The sequence below is a fragment of the Cryptomeria japonica genome, chromosome 3, assembly GCF_030272615.1.
Source record: "Cryptomeria japonica chromosome 3, Sugi_1.0, whole genome shotgun sequence".
Classification (NCBI taxonomy): Eukaryota; Viridiplantae; Streptophyta; class Pinopsida; order Cupressales; family Cupressaceae; genus Cryptomeria; species Cryptomeria japonica.
In genome coordinates, this window is record NC_081407.1 from 470,213,909 (window position 1) to 470,233,979 (window position 20,071).

Consider the following 20,071-nt stretch of genomic DNA (forward strand, 5'->3'; position numbering starts at 1 on the left):
CCAAACACAATAAGCAACTCAAAGTCCGCAAGATTGAGCTTGAATCCCTCTTGTATAACACCTCAAAACTCATAATAAATCTCTAGAAAATCTCATCACATAACACCTTGAGTCAACACAAAGTTTCAAAGAAATTTGCCTCTTTTAATTGACTACAATCTTATTTATAACTAAACTAAAAGTATTAGAGTGTACATACAAATTGACATAGTTTTGTTGCATTGCCAAAAAATAAAAAATACAATAGATCCCCTCAAGTATTTATAGGAGAGGAACCTTGAGAAAAAGGTGGGAGGATCCTAACTAACTTGAGAAATTATCTCAACCACCGTGACTTATTCCAACTACAGTCCTAATTAAACTCAACTTGTAGTTGCTTTACATGTAATTACATTTTATAAAAATGCAAGTGAAACTTGTTGTAGTGTCCACCCTTGATTTGACCTATTTTGACTAGAGTTGACTTTTATATTATGCTTGATAGACTTATCTAGACTATATTTGATGTTTTGGATGATGATTACTCATGTGCTTCAGTTACTTATTATTGATGTTAGACACTATTGGACATATGTTGTTTTGATGATCTATATGGATGTTGGTACTATCATGATTGATCGTGTGATTTGATGATATATGCACTCGATGGATTTTATATGCTCACTATGTGATGGATTATTGATAGATTAGATTTATCATGGTTCTGATGATGACTACGATTACGCTAACCCTACTTCATGATTACATTTGATGAGATGTTTATGAGATGTGTTTGACTATTGTTTGACTGTCTTTGTGATAGAGACGATTCCACATCACTCATTGCGAGCGGGATGTGTCGTTGTGATTATCTATCACTTGCTTGTTCTATATATATATATATATATATATATATATATATATATATATATATATATATATATATATATATATATATATATATATATATATATATATATATGTTGTATTGTTGTTTTGTGGTTGCAGGACTTTGCAGGTACCAGACATCAACTCCACCTGGCTTCACAGGTCTGAGTGTGTCTTTAATTCCAATGGCTTATGTGGTTCAGAGATGGCATGAGTTCCCTTCACATACTCTAGGTCTAAGTTGTTCATCGTGAGTAGTCAGCGTCTTGGCATAATTCGCCATGCCAATTAGTAAGCTTGGTCTTCTTGGTATTGTGAGTTCGATTTATGTCAGTTGATTTACTTGATTATGTTAGAGTAATTATGTGGCTCTTGATGTGTGGTCTTATATTTAGTAATGTTTATTTTAATTTATTAGTTTTGAATATTTGATTATTTGATATTTATATTTATTTGATAATTAACGTTTATTGATTTTATGATTATTAAATATTTGATAAGCCTTGTTGTTGTTCAATATTTATTTTATATTTGCAATTTAATCTTTAATGGTATTTGACTGTTTAATTATTTATTTGATTTTCTATGGTCTAGTATTTATTTGGTTCTTTGTTTTATTTTATTAGCTTTCGGTTTATTTAATTTTAATCCCCGTTTGAATTATTTATTTATAGCTTATATTTATTTAATAGTTTGACTTTTATTTCCTAAGTGGGGTGTAAGAACACATTAAATTAAATAATAATAAAATATTCCCACTTAGCTGGATAAGTATATTTTATATTTACTATACCTACCCTTTACTCTCATTGGCTAAATTCAAAATGGGAGAATAAATTATAATATATGGTGGGTTGGTAAAATATATTCCAAAATGGAATATTTTGATTGGCCGAGATTGAGGCTAGGGTTTTTGGTTATTGTTGGTTTTTATTTTCATTTCCGTGAAGGTTTTCGGGTTGGCTATTCTCTGGAAATTTTTCTAGCAAGCATTCTTCCCTGGTTTTGGATTTCTTTTACTCTTGGTTTTGGCTGGAGCTTGGTTGGATTTTGGTTTGGCTTCGTGGGAGCTCTTCTTTAGCTTCATTCCATTACTTTACGTTGAAGGTTTGAGTTCTTTACTTTTGTATTTTGATTTTAAGTGTTTCTCCGTGTATGCATCGTGTCTGCAAGTGTATTGGGCTTGGGTTGAAATATTATGTTATTATATAGTTTTAATACTGTTGGAGATATAATATCTGGGGAAGAAACTTCATGTTATAAGAGTTTTCATATAGTTGCTGGAGAAATATATTTGGTTTTTCTGGTGCATGTCGTCTCTCGGCTCTGTGAAATTCTTGTGAAAATCTCTGGTTGATGAATCTTCTGTTTGTATGGGAGTTGAATGGATATTTTTCCCCTTGAGAGTCTTTTGGTTTGAAAGTGGTTGGATTTAGTTTCATTGGTTTGTCTGTGAGTTTGAAAGGGTCTGTATGCATTTTTCCGTGAAGAAATTTTGCTTGGATCTTGAGTTATAGTCTTAATTTGTTTACCTTGTTTATATCTATGTATTCCTTATTTCTGGGCGTCTCTATTCATGTGTTTTTTGAGCCCCTTTGTTTAAGTAAGGAATTTATTTTTCTGTCGTAAGTTTTCTGAGTTTTTCGTGTGAAATATGTAAATGCGATGTTTCAGTGAAAGCATTGTTTAAATATGTAAAAGTGTTATTATGTATTGTGTTTGCGTTGTTCTGCACAACGCAAGCGCAAATCTAGGAATGCATGCGCTGTCTTAGGATATGTTTGCGCGATTTTGGAAATGTTTGCGCTATCTCGCGGGATGAAAGCGTTATTCTATTGGACAAAAGCGTTGTTCTAAGGGATAAAAGCGCTAAACTGTCTGTGTTTTGTTTTTTCTCAATTTTGGTAATTTTTAGGTATTGTCCCGAGTTGATTTTTGTACCAGAGGCTTTATTTGACGTCTGCTAATATTTTCCAATTTTGGGTTTACTCCGTTTGATGTATTTGATGGTTTTAAGTATTCTTATTTCTATATGTCTTTGTGGATATTTTAGGCTCTCTTCCATGTTGATAAGCCATGGATGTTTGAGATGATTATTATACTATTTTGGACCAGCAAGTGAGTTGGCCTTGTTGTGATGTTATCTTTAACTTGATGACAACATTTGATGGCTTCATATGCCTTTGCTTATTGCTGGCCAAGAGGCTCATTTTGCTATATTGAGGTTGTTGTAGCCTTGCATATGTTGTGAGAGTATGTGTGGAAGTTGTTGGCTACATTGAGTGTTATTTTCATGTGTTTATTTTGGTTAGAGCCTCTTGTAATTTATTTTTGGGCCATGTTAGGGGGAGTGGGCTTCCTTGTGATGACCGAGGTCATGAGAGATAGGCTTGCATGAGGTTCCTTGTAAGGATGCATGAAGTCTAGACCACTAGGGCACAATGGAGTTTTCCATGATTTGTAAATAAGTGATAACCTAATAATTGATGTGTTGGGTAGCTAGATTAATTAATAAGATGATAAATTTATTTGAGTCTCATGACGTAGTCCTAGGGAGGATGTTTTAGGATAAGCATGAGAAAGTTGTGAAGACAGTAAGCTAATCTCCCTTAGTCTCTCATAGGTCGAGATGGCTCCACATGTCCATCAGGTAGTGCCTTATGTTATTATGTTATTATGTTATTATGTTTGAGGATGGCATGTGATGACACTCCACTCCTACGCGTGTTCCCCTTTATGATTTATGATCATGCTTATTGGATGCATTTATGTTTGTATGATTTTTACGGTTTGGGAGTTCTTGCTTGAGAGTCCTTGTGTGGTTAGTCTCTTTGGTTAGAGTGCCAACTTAGGTTTAGAGTGTGTGTTGGGACCTTGTGTCATCTCCTAGCACGGGGGGATGGTTCCTTTGGTTCCACATGGTCGGGAGGTTGGTGCTTTTTAGCCATTGGGATGTTTAGTTGGATTCTTCTTGCATGGATATGGTTTCTTCTTCATGATGGACTATAGATGTACCTTGTAGCAAATTTATGTAATGAATAAGATGTAATGAATGTAATGTAACATTCTTGTATATAATGGATGAATTCTTGTAGTAGAAAGAGCTAATGCTCATGATGTATTTAATGTACTTGTATTCGTAAGATGAATTGTAGTTGGAATAGAAATGGATTTGCATTATGGTCCAGTTGTATTATCTCATGGAATGTTTAGAGGCAAGTTAGAATGTAAAATAATCTTGAAAGAAGAATATTCATGGATTAATAAATGGATATGTTGGAAGGTGTTAATTAGATCTAGTGAGGATGTGTGATTCATATAGACACGTTAGTAGAGAGGATATTATGCATATCATGAGGAATAAGTAATGATGTTGAAGTACCCTAGGGAAAGGTTAATGATGTTATGTTAATTCCGCTTGCGTTATTTGATGAAATGAGAAATGATCTATATTCATATTGGTTAATTGGTTAATGTTTGTAAATAGATGGAGATGTTATGTGTTGCATTAGTTGTTTTAGATGTTAATTAAGAAAAAAAAGTCCATTTGCATGTTCTTGTTAAGTTTCTTTGGGGTATTTTGGCGAGCATTACACTTGCAATTACAAATTTGACATTACATGTAATTTGTCAAAACAAAATTACAAATGCATAATTAATCTAAGTGTCCAAAGACACGAATCTAACTGCATCATCCTTTGTCTGTGATGATCTCATGCCGCTTGAAGTATTTTGGATTGGTTAAGACATTTTGAACCGAAATGGGAATTCACATCCTTAATGATCTTTGTGTCCTTGGCCAACGAACTTCAATCTTATCTTCTTGCTTGGGGTAGTACTGGCTTTTCAAGAGGGAAGTTCTTTGCAAGGCTGAAGTAAGAAGCGTATCTTCGTCTTGAAAGCATTCTATGCTCTCAACCATTCATATCACTTATCCATCTCCTTGTGTGGCTCCATCATGTTGTTGTTCTTTCTTTGTATCATCCTCCAATCTTGGAATCTGCTTGCAAAATAAGGCCGATGACTTAATCCATTGATTTGGTAGGTTGTGTGTGCAAACAAGACTGACAAGGGAAGGGATAAATTGAAGCAAAAATGGGCTCACAATTGAATTTCGGGTTCTAGAAATCGCATTACATGTGTGGAAAAATAAGAGCATTAACTTGCAATTGTGGAGAACAAACATGCAACTTCATATGTGTAATGGGTAACTACAAGTTTGCACTTGTATTTGGACCTTTAAGACTCATTTTCAAGTGTTTTTGAGTGCATTTTGGACCAATTTCGGGTTCTAGTTTAGGTTGACTACAAGTGAAGACACCTGTAATGGGGTTTTAAAATTACGACTACAAGTAGACTTTGAATGGGAAAAATGGATGAAAGTGGAATGAATGGATGAAATGGGGTTTCAACATGAGGGGAAAATGGTAATGACAAACTTGGAAAATGGGAAAAACTCTTGTTTGCAATCAGATTTGTAAAACTCGAAATCAAATGAATGGGAAAAATCTGAAAAAGGGGAAAATCATGCAAATTTACAAATTGAAATGAAAGAACTTATTCATTTGGGAAGATCACTTAGAAACCCGAATCCTTTCTTGGTCAAAGGCCCTAGACCAAAACAAACGAGCTTGGGAAGAACTAAAATGCTCCATAAATAGACATGTTGAAAACCCTTGATAGCCAAAAATGGATTTTGATTCAACCTCCTCCTTCAAAAACAACATCCAAGGAGGAGAAAGAATGGGTCAATACGCCTAGCAAACCTACGTATGGAAGCAAAGAGATGAATTGCTTAGGTTAGGAGACCAAAAACACCTCCATACATGTTGCAAAAACATATTGAAAGGAGGCAAAAATGTGGCAAATGAATAGAAAACGCTTTCCATTTGGAAAAAAACGTGGCCCTAGATGCAGCAAAATACTTCAAAGATGACACACCTCCCTCATTTCATGGATTCTCCCACAAAAATTGGATTCAAACTCTTTCAAAATCGAACTCGTTGGAAGGAAAGGCAAGTTGGGTTCTTGGCAAGAAACTAAAAGTTTAAAATGCTTTGCAAAAGACATGTAATCGAGTTTCAAAAACCCTTCTACAAGTTTGAAATCTTTCACTTTTCATCACTTGGGCAAATTCTGGTTTGTGTGAGGAAAGAACAAAAAGACATGTCAAAATAACTTGTAATAGGGAAATAGAATCCCCTTTACAAGTTTAAAATGACTTAAAGGACATAAAACATGTAATAGGGAAATAAAATCCCTATTGCATCTAAAAATCACTCAAGTAGGAAGTTTTAAAAGAAATTACAAGTTCTTTTTAAACTTATAATTTTAAATTCACTTGTAATTTGTCCAAAAAATTCCTACAATGACTTAAAAGACATAAAAAGTAAGGGGAAAATAAAAAGTAAGTCACAAGTGAAAAGTTTTAAATAAAGTGCACTTGTAACTGTTTTAAAATTTCCCTACAACACTAAAACAAGAGAAAATTAAAACTTGCAATCAAAGGAAAATTTCCCATCTGCAGTTAGGAAGAAAAAACCTGAAATTGAAGAAAAAACATAGCAAACGAACTCGAAACGCGATGAAATTTTAAACGTGAATCGAAGATCAGTCTAGTTCAACAAAAAAAAATTATTTTGCCTCGGTAAATGTGCCTCAAGAGTAAAATCTCAACATGTAGTGATTGCTCTAAAACTCAAAATTGCACAAAAAGCTAGGAAAAAGAAGACCAAAACTCACCAAAACTTGGACAATGATCGCAAAGACACCCCCCAACAATTTGACAGTAACAAATGTGAGTTTTGTACCTCATAAAACGTGCCTTAGAGACAAAAACAACATATTTAAACCAAAATTTTGTATGGGTTGTCACATTTTTTAATTTGCAAAAATGAGGACAACACACATATCATTTATCTCTTAATTTTCCTCTAACTACCCCCTTCATATTTTATTATTTTTCCTACTTACCCTTTAATCTTAACCAACCATTTATTCCTTTTACCTCTTGATCTTATCCCTCCATTTTCTAAGGTGTTCTCTATATAAGAGGATACTCTCATCCTTTCACAACGCCAACACTTTTATGCAATCAAGCCTTCTTGCAACCAAGGGACTTTACAACCACAATCCGTTCTTTGTTGAGCTCTTGCGCACATACACAATCTGAGAGCAAATATATCAAACAAGATCAATGGAGATAGGAAACAATGGAGATCAAACCTACTTGGCATGTGAATGGTATTATTATCTTATTTGTTGATTTACATGTTCTTAGGTTCCTTCATAGGTGTATGGTAAATGCTTTATTGTAGAACTAGGGTTTTCTTATGGTTGGATCTTTTATGGTTTTGCAATAGTTTATCATCATCATTTTTCATCGTATACAATTACCCTTCTTGGCCACTTGATTAAACAATTCCATTTGTTACCCAATTTTGTATCCTTTGATGTCAATTTGTCTTGATTTCCTGTCCTCTGCTATCAATTTGTCCCAATTTCATGTTCGTTGACATAAATTTGTCCCAATTTCTGTCTTATGACATCAATTCAATCCCATTTTTGTCCTATGGCATCAATTTGGCCTAATCTCCATCCCTTGATGTTAGTTGACCTAATTACCTCCTAGGGTTATTAATAATTTAATTAATTAAACCCTCTTTATGCTAACATATCCCTTTTAGATAAATAAATTCATTATTTTACTATCCCTAAATTTCCCCTTTTCACAATTACATGAATATTTAATTGTCTAATTTGCTAATTTCGAGTGAATTAATAAATTATAATTTATTAATTTTACCTCCATTTCTATGTTCACTTCTAACTACCCTTATCTCTTTTGCTTTCCCAATTCGCTCCACTTAACTCTACTTACCTTCTATTTCGCTCTCCACTTGCAAATGACACCTTTCCTATTTCATTTCACTTAACTCAATCTATCCTTCGATCTTCTCTATTGATGGTATTTGATCTTGTTAGTCCATTAGTCCTCGAATGCTATAAATTGAGCTCTCATTGCTCATTCTCAAAACCATGCTTTTCAAATATCCTAGTGATCACATCGCATAAATCACCTTGCTTATGACATATTTGCACTCACCTAATTGAGAGCTACACACCATTAGAGGAGAAAGAAAGAATGATGAAACAACGTCAAAGGAATGCGTTTTGGTGATATTATTTTGTGTTCATGTTGTTTGTATTTCATTTTGATGTCTTTATCGGTTTGATTAGGATTAGTTTGCATGTTATTTTAGCTTTTTTTGTGGCTTTTGACTATCATGCTTTGCTTCTAACCGTTTTCCTAGTCGACACTTAGAAATTCAACTTGAAAGTTGGTCTCAATGAACTCAATGCCACCAATTTTAAATGAAGGCTTTCTCATTAGAGTAGATGAAAGAACCTAGGTTTCTTGATTTTGTAGGCATCTAATCCATTTAAATTTTCATCATTTTAATGAATAATAATATTTATAGTGAAAATAAACTATTATATTTTAGCTATTTGAATATATTTATTAAGGATGTAACCCTCAAATTTGATTGTGTTTGATCTTTGTGTGTAGAAGTTGATGATCAACCACAAGAGACAATATTCATCTGCAAGTAAAAGACCTATTACACACTAGAGATCAAGAAAAGATTGTATGCTCTATAACAACTAGAGAATTTTGTATTATTGCACAAAGAATGATTGAGATACAATTATAATGAATGAATGAATCCTTATAAAGGACGAATGAAACCCTAGGTGCAAACCCTAATGCTAAAATTAGGAGAACTAAAGCAATGCAAAGTAGGAGCTAAGTTAAGCTCAACAAGATGCTAGAACTAATGCTAGAAAAACAAACTCTAGATAATAAAAAGCACCTAAGTTTAGCTTAAGTGAAAAGTAATAAAGGACCTAATTAACAAATAACTAGATAATTGTCCTAATTACTCTAACACCCCCCCTTAAGATAAACTTAGGGAGAAGCTAAAAAAAATGCAATAAGTTAGCATGAATGAGTCTTGACAACTAGGTTTGATCAAGTACTCACGCACAAACCAATGACGTTTCTCTAAATGGAGAAAAGGAGAAAAACCACATGGGAAAAAAACCCTCTCCAAAAATGAGAGATGCAATGAAAAAGATACACGTGACTAAGATTAAGGACTCAAGATGTCCCCCCAAGGACTAAATCACTCATAGAAGTACAATGAGTATCTCCCCCCCTCCCCATAAGTTAGAGAAGAAGATATGATGTATCCGCCCCCCATAAGTGAGAATCTCTAATGCCAGAGATGAAGGCTTGAGGATGAATGTTGATGAAGAACCAAGAGAAACAAACCACGTTCCTGCCCTTAGGAATAAACAAATCAAATGGCCAAGGTAGAAGGAACTCCATGAAAGGACATGGAAGGAAAGGTCTTAAGATATGTGCCATTGAAGACTACTCAACTGTCCAACTGTTTGAATTATGATGTGCTAGATCAATTGAAGCAAACCCAAACAACTATGAGATACTTGATGAACAACCTTTGAAGGCACTGAAGATGAGATGATAAGAATACTCAAGCTGCCATCAAAGAGGAATGAAATATCCTCAATCATGTCCCCAATGTATAAAGTGTGAGATGTATCAAACAACCCCGTAATATCTGGCAAGTGCTCATCCCATTATGCTAAAACTGGAAGGAAACTTGATAGAAAAGCTTTGATACAATGTAGAAGTTGATGATCAACCATAGGAGCCAGGATTCATCTACAAGAAAAATACCTATCACACAAAAGAGATCAAACAATGATTGTATGCTCTGTAACAACCAAAGAATTATGTATTATTGCACAAAGAATGATTGAGACACAATTGCAATGAATGAATGAATCCTTATAAAGGATGAATGAAACCCTAGGTGCAAAACCTAATGCTAAAATTAGGAGAACTAAAGCAATGCAAAGTATTAGCTAAATTAAGCTCAACTACATGCTAGAACTAATGCTAGAAAAGCAAACTATGGATAATAAAAAAAGCACCTAAGTTTAGCTTAAGTGAAAAAGTAATAAATGACGTAATTAATAAATAATTAGATAATTGTCCCAAACACTCTAACATTGCATACATGTGCTTTACCTTTTGTTTTTACATTAATCACTAAAGTTCTACAACTATCAATAATTGAGTCCAATCACCTAGAGATCAACAAGCTAAGGTGAATAGGAGTAGTTAACTTTGCAATTCATGTGTCCTTTAATTGCATTCTCAATGCTTTTTCTCACAAATTTATTTTAAATGTTAAGTCTCATTTGTAATCGTCAGCTATGATGATCCTAGATGACATCTACAACTTTGGTTCAAATGACACAATAATAAGTCACATAGTACACATGACCTTATACTTAGACCTCCCTAGATAATATCCAAGGTGTTTGTAAATAACAAAAGCTTGTCTCGACAAACTTTTCAAAGTACACGTGTCAACATCTAATTTCTCCTCCTATCATTCAAATCTATTTGTTCACTCACTCCCTCTCCTTCAACCAATTTTATGACAACACATATGCCCTTTTGTTAAATTAGTATTCATCTATATTAATTTTTTTTTTGTTATTATAACCTCATAAATACCCTTTGCTAGAAAGTTTAAGATTTTTTTACTCTATATTTTCTTTAATATTAAATCAAAACAATTTATAAAGATTAGGAACTACCAACACATAGCTGAAAGAAAAGATTAACCCAACTTAACTAATGATACAACACTAGTAGTGAAAGAAACATTTGTTTTATATATTAAACAACTTTACTTTGACATTTTATTCTAACACTAATTCTTAAATTTGAAAGTACCCATAACTTTTTTTTTTTTTGTAACAATTATTCTTAAATTTGAGAGTGATCCATAACCTTTTTTTCATAATCTTTAGTAATTTTTTTGGTTTAATTGAAAACTTAATCTTTAGTTTATGGGGTTTAGTCATATGACAATATGTCTTGGCAAGCACCATAGATATGTTATGTACCCCTACTTTTGAGATATTCGTCACTATGCAAATCATAAAATAAAATAAAATTTGTCTTCTTAAACATCTTTGGAAAAATAAAATAAAGATATTACACGACAGAGGCAAAAATACATGGAATCTAGAAGCCACCACGCATGGTCAAAGACTTGCCAATCTAACAATCCTATTTGGCGCTAGAGTTTTGTCTCGCCTATCCTGTTGAACCGACTCACCCTTTCTTCACAGCCTTGTAATTCTGCAACTATTTTGGGTTTATACCAGACAGGTAGCGCTATTCCCCGTGCTCGTTCTTTTTAATTTCCGCTTCTCTCAGTATTATAAAGCATTTGTCGGGGAGGAGTTTATTTTAGAAAGAAAGTTGAGAATTGATGTTAATATCGATGCAGGTACTCGTTGCCGAAAATGGCTGCTCTCATGTCGGGGACGCCCCTCGCCACTGGATTACAGAGTATGAATTACGTACCTTGTTTTTTCCCCTTAAGTTTATATTTGTCTGAACATTTAGCAGTATAGAATATCCAATAGGAAGAGGAAGGGGGAATTCGCAACATAAATGGATAAAATAGCTTGTTATTTGATGAAAAACATTGAAGCTGGTTGTTTCTTTGCTCCCCTTGACTTTGAAATTTGCCTGCAATTGAGATTTGCAAAGATTAGGGTTTGAAAAATATGTATTAGAATTGAATAACAATATACATAATGTTTTTTAGGTCACTTTCAAGTCAGACAATAATTTTGTGGATAGACCGCCCTTGTGGAATCCCACAGTGTTCAAAGTTTTCATTTGTGAGTTTTGACTTGGCGACCAAGCTTAGCAGTAAACGCAATCAACTTACGCTTGGAAAACATATGCATTTCACATTCTCTCCTTTTATTAAATGGTTATAATAAAAACAGGTGAATTGATTTTAAGTACAATGATGGACGATGTTTCAAAATAAGATGGACAAAGTTGAGGGCGAGGACTTTAATTACACTAGAATTCTTTGCAAAGATTTTCTTGGTAGTGATCAGAAGAAAATTTGAATTATATTTTTTTAGTTTGTCTATACGTTAGTAATTTGCATTTTTGAAGGCCTTCTGGCCATTTTTAGGCCTAGCAAGACCTTTCCAACGAGTTAAACGGCTCGTAATTTTAAGTCCCGAGCAGAAAGTTATGCCTAGTTGAAGTTAGGATAAAATTTCATATAGTTTTTTGAAAATTTCGTAGTTTTTAGATTTTATTATGTAATGAACAAATGTGACTGTTGGACTTCGATTCTCAAGAGGTTTTTGTGACCCTTGGAATCTCATGAACTTCTATATGTTGGATTTTCGAATGGAATAGATTACTTTTTGGCTTGCTTCAATTCTATGCTTTCTGGTTCTTGTAAACAGAATTTACAATACCGCAGGTTCTCACTCAGGTGTTGTCATCCGAATCCATAATTCGGATCAGGTAGGCCATCATGTCATCGTCTCCGATTCCTTCAAGTTTTGTGTTCCTGTTTTAACTAACACAGATTGTAATGTTATTTGGAATATGTGCAAAACTCAATCATACAATTTTACCAAGTGTCATCTTTAGTCTAGCAACTTAAGCTGGTCCAATAGCAAAGGCCTGCGTAGTCTAAAATGGTCACAGGTTCAAATCCAGAAGGGGATAAGGTTGTACACCTCATCAAAACAATCCTCTTGTGGAATGCTTGTACAAGGAGGCTCTCATACACTAAATCAGCTTGTCAATACACAAGTATACGCACTTCCTTTTTAAAATTGTGTTCATGCTTATGCTGCTTGTTTTGTGCAAGGAAACTATAGTTAATCAATAGGTTTCTGCAAGTTTTAGCTGTCAAATGTTGAAAAGTATTCCAGCACTGAGTCATATATATAGTAGAGGCTCTCTTTTAAAATTGGCTACATGCTTATGCTGTTTTGTGCAGAGAAAACTGTTTTTAAGCAAGGGGTTTCTACAAGTTTTAGCAGTCCAATATCAAAAAATAATCTAGCATTCAATCAAAAATCATCAAAAAGATGGAAACCTATGATGATGGATTATAAATCAGCTGGTCAGGCTTGCTGTTCAGCATCGTCCACTCAAGTAACCTGTTCAGTTGTGGTCAGTAGCTTTTTAATTTAACTCATATGCTGGTACTTTCACTTGTTTCTTTTTGGCTACTCTACTCAAATTTTGATTCTGAAATCTTAATGCCATATGCCTGTCTTTTCTTGAGCTCTGGAAATGGCAGTTATTACTGAACCTGGCAACATAGGAGTATGTTATTTATAACTTGCCTTTTCTATTTCAGAATGTTAGATGTTCTGCAGAACAGCAATCACAATCACAGTCATCAACAACACAAACAATTCAGCGCCAATCATCAGAGATATCCAATGCACCATCTCAGGGTAAGAAAACCTCTACCTAGTATATACAAGGAATTGAAACTTTTGGTTTGCTCTATGTAGTCTGTTTTAGCTATAGCTCTAGCAGCATTGCTGCTTGTATTATGTTCTGTTGAGTTTGGTGTTTCCATTATCATATGTGCAAGCACTTCTGTTCAATGACAGTTACTGCATAAATTAGTACTTAGAAAGAAATAAAGAAACAATTGAAAAAAGTATTAGAGAGTTTGCCAAAGTTTCTTGCTGACTGATCAGAGATGATCATTTGTGGATGCTCCTCACTACCCATTTCATGGCTGATGTTTCTCTTTTGCCTATTCTCAATTAGGTGACTTCTTTGAGTTCTGAGTAGTCAATATTAGATGTGAGAGTGTCTAGCAGCAATAGAACAATTTAAAATTCAGACCAGAAGGACATCCCAAAGGTTCATTTGGTATCAAAATTCTAATTCACGCAAATTGTAACAAGAAACATGCATGTCATGCAAACATTAATCATGCAATCAATCACATGCTTTTTGGCTGTAGAAAATTGTTGAGCAATAACTTAACCAATCCAAGTGGCAGTTTGGGAGATTTTTTTAAAACAATGCATAGGATTAGTAGATGACCTCGCCAGGGTTGTTTTTGTACTGTTGCTTGAAATCTGAAACTCTAAGATGCACCAGAAACATTAGTTATGCTCTAGGTATGACAACCAAAATCATTGCCAAAAGCATGCATTTTGGTTACATTGAACACCAAATGGTTCCTGAAATATGCTATGTGAAACTGTACATGTAGCTCTGTGAGAAGGAATAGATTAATAAACTGTATATGTAGCTTTGTGAGACATTATTGAAAAATTGGTTTGTCTCAACAACTTGATAAGCCTTGGAAAAGGGTCTTCTGAGATAATTTGTAACTGTTGTGAGGTGTCAGAAAGCAACAAAACTGTTAACTGCACATTTCTCAATGTGTGGTTGGGTTTTCTGTCTGTGAGATGCCATCTCACATCTCCTGGGAGTCTGTGGCCTCTTAAATCTACTGAATTTGTTACAAGCATAGGATGTTGTTTAGTTGGAGATTGTGCACATGCTGGAAAGGATACTGTGTTGAACTTTCATTTGGATCATCCTATCAAGGGTTCCTATGATTTCCTATGCTAGAGTAACAAAAACTGTAAAGTAATGCAACAAATGATTATCATTAGGGAAAAAATCCTTTCCTTTATTATTATCTAGAATTATTCCTCTATTATGTACTCTAGAATTTACCCATAAGGATTTTCATAGATCTAAATCTAGCTTTAAATAACAAAAAGAGCTTCTATATGAGTAGTCATTTAACAAATTATTCTTGTAATATGATTCTTAGTATAGCATGCAGTCAGTGGTTTACCTTTCATTTTTTAATTGCTATTAATTGCTATAGAACAACTCTATCTGTGTTGCTGGATATGGTTGAATTTGTCAACTTGCCAACTCTTTTTATACAGCTTTGGTATGGTTGGGTTTGGCAACTTGCCAACTCTCTTTATACAGATTTGGTATGCCTAGGTTTGACCATATTAGATATATTTCTATTAAAAAAATATAAGAATAACCATATTCGTACAAAATGTACAAAATTGAGTATAAAACTGAGAATACAATTGGTGATTGATAATGCAATGCAACATGTCAAATCATAAATTTTAAAGATAAATCAAAATGGTTTATATCACAATGGTATTACTTGGAACTGGGATTTACTTGGCAAACCAAAAGTATGAATGGATTTCAATTACTTGAGATTTTATCAGGAAAACTCAGAAAAAATGCTGCTTTTCCATCTGGTGTAGGCCAACAAACAATTTCTTTTATGTTTTGTAAAGCAAGAGTAGGGGTATGGGGGTGGCAGCAGCTAGCAGGCTCTGAGGGCAGCAACCCTTGTGTGGTCAGATTGAGGGGCAGAGCCTCTGCTACCAAGTCCAAATTTAGTCCTTGAATGCCACAGGACCTTCATAGGTCATGCTACTTTTCATTCATAGTGATTCATGGTACACATGGTATGAGGTACTGATGCAATTGAACAAGAGTACGAGTTATTGGATTGCTATTCCAGTTTAATGAAAAACTTAAGGTTTCTGAGCACTACCATGGGATCTACTGATCCAGTTACTGCTGTATCGCATTTAGTGCATACTCTGCATTTTGCAGTGATGCGTTGAAACATCTATTATGGACTATTCAATTGGTTGTGTCCATGCCTGCCTACTGAGCAGGCCTGTTCAGCCGTTTCCTCTTCAAACCTAGCATGAAACACCATTAGCAACTACAACTCAAAGAAAGACACAGATAGATGCGATATGCTGTATATGTTCTATTAAGGAATCCAATACTGGGAGCCTGCCTGTCAACCCACTATACCATTGGTCAGTACAGAACATAAAATGAAACATGGATGGATGGAGACTATTATGTGAATAGCATCCCCATTGCCAATTTTGTTGGAACTAGTGATTGATTGGTAGGATCATTCCCGACAGTGTAATTCTTTGCAGAACAACGCTACTTCTTATCCTTTCAATACTTTCATAATATTACAAAGGCAGAATTAAAAGCTATTATTTAAAAAAGAAAATTTAATAGAAGCCTGTAATTTCAACTTGCATAATCATGGCCGAGTTTAAAGTGTAGGATATTGCACATTCCTATCCTTAATATTCTATTTTTGTTGATTCATATGGTATTTCAGAGAACCGAGATCAGAAGCCTAAGATCAAGAACAGGGTGAAAAATGCAGTACAAGTGTGTTGTTATATGGTAATTTATAGATCCGAGATCCTACATGCCTAAGATCAAGAAAAAGGTTAGAACACAGTATTGGCACTATCAAAAACATGGTTACATTTGAAACTTGCTCATAGAGAGCAGAGGTCAGCTACAACTGTCATCATTGAACAGAATTTATCAATACACTGTTCAAATTTGTTGGCCTCACATCTACAAGACCTTAGTTTTGTGACTCTCATTAAGTTACACATAAAGGGTTTCCATGAGGTTCAGTTTATGTATTACAAATGCTATTGCCTATTTTGCAGCTAAACACCCTTTTTCTCAGCAATTAAAGTTCCACAATGGTATTAGACAACATAATCTTCCAGTCTCTGTTTTTGTAATGTCCCACTTATTAACTTTTTGGATTTTAAGATTTTTTTTAGTAATTTCTGAGTAATTGAACCCAAAATCTGTGCAAACAAACTAACAACTGAGTCTAACAATAATGCCAGTTATGAATGGTACAAATTGAGATTTCATGAACTGCCAAAAACATATAGAATTCATTACTTTGATTACATTATTTTTCAGGAGAAATCCAAACTCAATTTACTGTTAAAAAAGGGTTGAATTTTAGAATTCCAAATCAGATGAATTATCCATCTAAAACCCTTATTGCTTTGTTGTTGTAATCTGCAGAAAACTACAATCAATACATCTATTCTTCAAATCAATTATAATACCCACTCAGACATCTTTCAATTCAAATTAATTAATAATACTCATAGAAGTCTTTAATAACTGGCGGTGATGATGTAGAAGGATGTTTTTGTTTGATGAGTGGATAGATTATAATTACAACAAACCCTAATATCAAACAATAGTAGATTTGTTATTTTACAATTACTGCAATCTCCTTGTATTCTCAAAGACCCCTCCTCCAATGTTGTGTTGTGGATAATAAGATTGTAATGGAACAACAGATTGGTGTGACAAATCCACCATCAGCCATTAATGGTTCTTAAAATGAATAGCTGTGAGAACATCAATCAGCAATGATTCTCCAAATATTTGCTTGCAAATCTAAATTGCCCATCACCTCACGTAAAATCTCTGAAAAACAGCAGTAAACATTATAGTGACATTGTAGTGACACTATAGCAAACTCCAATTCCCTTACAAATCAACACAGTTGTGATCCTCCTAAATGAAATCACCCAAGATTGGAAACAAGGGTTTTTGTCCTTATTCCTAAATGTGGAATTCAAGAGGGTTCTCGTCCTCTCAAGCGTTGAACAAACCAAGGGATTTTGTCATTGGATGCCTTAGATTGAACAAATTGCTCAAATCTGAAAATATGCGAAGGATGACTTGAATGATCTCCAAATGAAGATATGTGCCTCCTTGATATACCTTTTCAAATTGGGCCCTTGGGTCCTAAATTTACCTCCAAGTATTTAAAAATACTTTTAATTTTTATTTTAATTATAATAATATTATTAAGCTGCCCTTAAAATTAGAAATTACCAGGAACAACTCAAATATTATTATCGATAATTCTAATTCAAAAAAATGGACATGACAGTTTTGGTCCTACAAAATTAACAGTTCGCATATTTGCATGATCTAAAAATTATTGAATGAACATTCAGATACAGTTGGATTGTTGACATGAAAATGTATAATTTTTTTAACTTCAGAAAACATCATAAGGGAGCTATTTAAGATGTGATGTTTTTACATATATGGATTCCTCTCAAAAAGTTACGTATTTAATAAAAAATGCACCTCATTTTGTGTCTGTATACAAAGTTATGACATTAGTAAGTTGTGGGACCAAGTATTAGTAATTGGTATGGCCATGGTTTATATTGTCATTTATGTGGCATTGTATATGAGGAATTTGTTTGCAGTCGAACTTATTGAATGGGCATAATAATAGAGTAAAAGGTTATTCGGGGACTAGAAGGGTTCGTGTTCTGTTTCTCCATGCGGGAGATGTGCCATTGCCTCTTGGTAGATTCACCTACTCATCCTCTAGTATAAATACATCTTTTGGGGCATGTACTAGCTACAACAATGACTTGTGAAGGTTGGTCTTGCTTAGAATAGCTCAAATGTGAGGATTTTATACAGTATTAGTTAACATAACCGAGATCTACATGCCTAAGATCCAAAAAATGCAGTACCAGCAGTATTATATACAGGAGTCCATATAACTGAGATCATACACACCTAAGATCAAGAACATGGGAAACAAATGCAGTACCGGCACCATTGAAATCAAGGTTACTGAGATCATACACAACTATTTCATAGAACCTCATGATAACTGTACTGAAGAGCCATAAGATGTCAATATCACATATTTTGTGAAACAAGTATTTGAGTGCAGTTTTGAATGTCTTTGAAAGGTCTTCAAGGCACAAAACACTTTAGAAGACCAATTTTAAGCCTTCTCAATGACAGCTCAAACAGTATATGTGATCAATGGTTTGGAACTCTTTCCCAGAGCTTATCTTCCTTCCTGCTCAGATTAGCTCTCAGAAAATTCCGTGCCCAACATCATGGCACAGTGCATGGAAAATGTGTGTCCAAACACGATTGTCTCTTAGTTTTTGGGTCCAGTTTGTCTTCCAAATAGAGTTTGTTTTTGTTACAAATGCAGCAGAATAAGGGATGCCATTAGCTTGGTACTGGTAGACTTTGACATAGAAAGACGTGCATGCTAAATTTCATTCACATTTTTGCTTACTAATTATCTTGTACAGGATGCAAAAGACCCCTACTTTTCTGATTAAAACATTACAACTGCAAAGCTATTTTATTTACCACTCTAGATAGCAATTCAAGCAACATGGAATGGGTTAGGATTTGCAGAGTATTTTTTACCTCATTTGAGAGTAGACTGGTCGTATGTTGTTTTTGAATGCTTGTTGCAAAAGTAATGTTATATTAATATCTTATGGCTCTTTAGTACTGCTATCATGAGGCACTATGGAATAGTTGTTGGCTGGTTCTGATCCATAAAGATCCAAAAACAAGTTCACTTTATCAAATTAATTACACTTCATTAAGAAAAAAACAGAAAACGAAGATCAGTTTTGCCAAGACAAACTGTGAGATTCATTAGCATGGCATTTATACATCTATGGTGGTGGTTTTGTCATTGGGGCTTCAATCATTCAGGTAATGTAATGGGAAAAATATGGAGGCAGTAATCATTTCAGTACAAGGCAGTAATCATTTTATAACAAGGCACATGTCTCTATGAAAGGATATCTCTATTCAAAGAGATTCATCCCTTCGTTTGGAGATAGAAATATAAAGATGGAATAAAATGAGAAGGAAGATATGTATCCATATAAGAGCAGATCCAAAGCAGACATAAATATATTATTACATCATACATGTGAACATATTATTGGTATTATTACAACAGATAAATGAACATATTATTGAGCAGATTTGAAAAAAAGAGAATATACAGGCATCAAGGAAGATTGAAGCAGGAAAAGGAAGATCAGAAAAACGACATCTAATCTGCACTCAGCACACTTAAGGGAATCTGCAATAACATGTATGTTTACAAAGTGTTTTGGTATGCAATATGATATTATATTGTATATATAATTTCTTATATTTTGTAGAGGACATAATATTAAATGTTTTTCCTTAATCATTAGATTACCTGTTTCCCTAACAAGCAATCATGTAGAGGAGAAGGAAATACAAGGAGGGAGACCAGATATGAGATCCCCTTCTAAGTAGGCCACCCCATGATGGATGGCTGATGTGTCTGCCCCATGTGGTCCAAGGGGGTATAAAGTCCGCTCTTGGGCGTAGATAGGAGTATTTTTGTGCGCCCTATTGTGGTTTCTTCTCCAACCTCTACTATGGTTGATTGTTGAAGTCACAATCATATATAGGTGAACAAGGTGACATGAATAGGGAGGGTAGAGATGAGTACCCATACTAGGTAGGCTACCCCTTTGGTGGATGGCTGATGTGTCTACCACCTGTGGACCAAGGGGTTATTAGATCTGCTCTTGGGCTTAGTGTGAGGGT

The 20,071-nt window shown here is 34.2% G+C and overlaps 1 protein-coding gene across 2 annotated transcripts in view; it reads left to right on the forward strand.

Moving 5' to 3' along the window:
* Positions 1 to 10,985: 10,985 nt before the first annotated feature.
* LOC131041375 (protein FERTILITY RESTORER RF2, mitochondrial) overlaps positions 10,986 to 20,071 on the forward strand; it is a 30,724-nt gene continuing 21,638 nt past the window's right edge. Inside the window, exons 1-4 of one of the 2 annotated variants that reach the window (XM_057974427.2) lie at positions 10,986 to 11,143; positions 11,265 to 11,326; positions 12,801 to 12,976; positions 13,167 to 13,266. In XM_057974427.2, the coding sequence (XP_057830410.2) occupies positions 11,281 to 11,326; positions 12,801 to 12,976; positions 13,167 to 13,266 (322 nt within the window). In that variant the 5' untranslated portion in view covers positions 10,986 to 11,143; positions 11,265 to 11,280. Of the gene's footprint in view, positions 11,144 to 11,264; positions 11,327 to 12,063; positions 12,611 to 12,800; positions 12,977 to 13,166; positions 13,267 to 20,071 lie in introns of those variants that run through there. The other variant, XM_057974426.2, reaches the window with a different exon arrangement.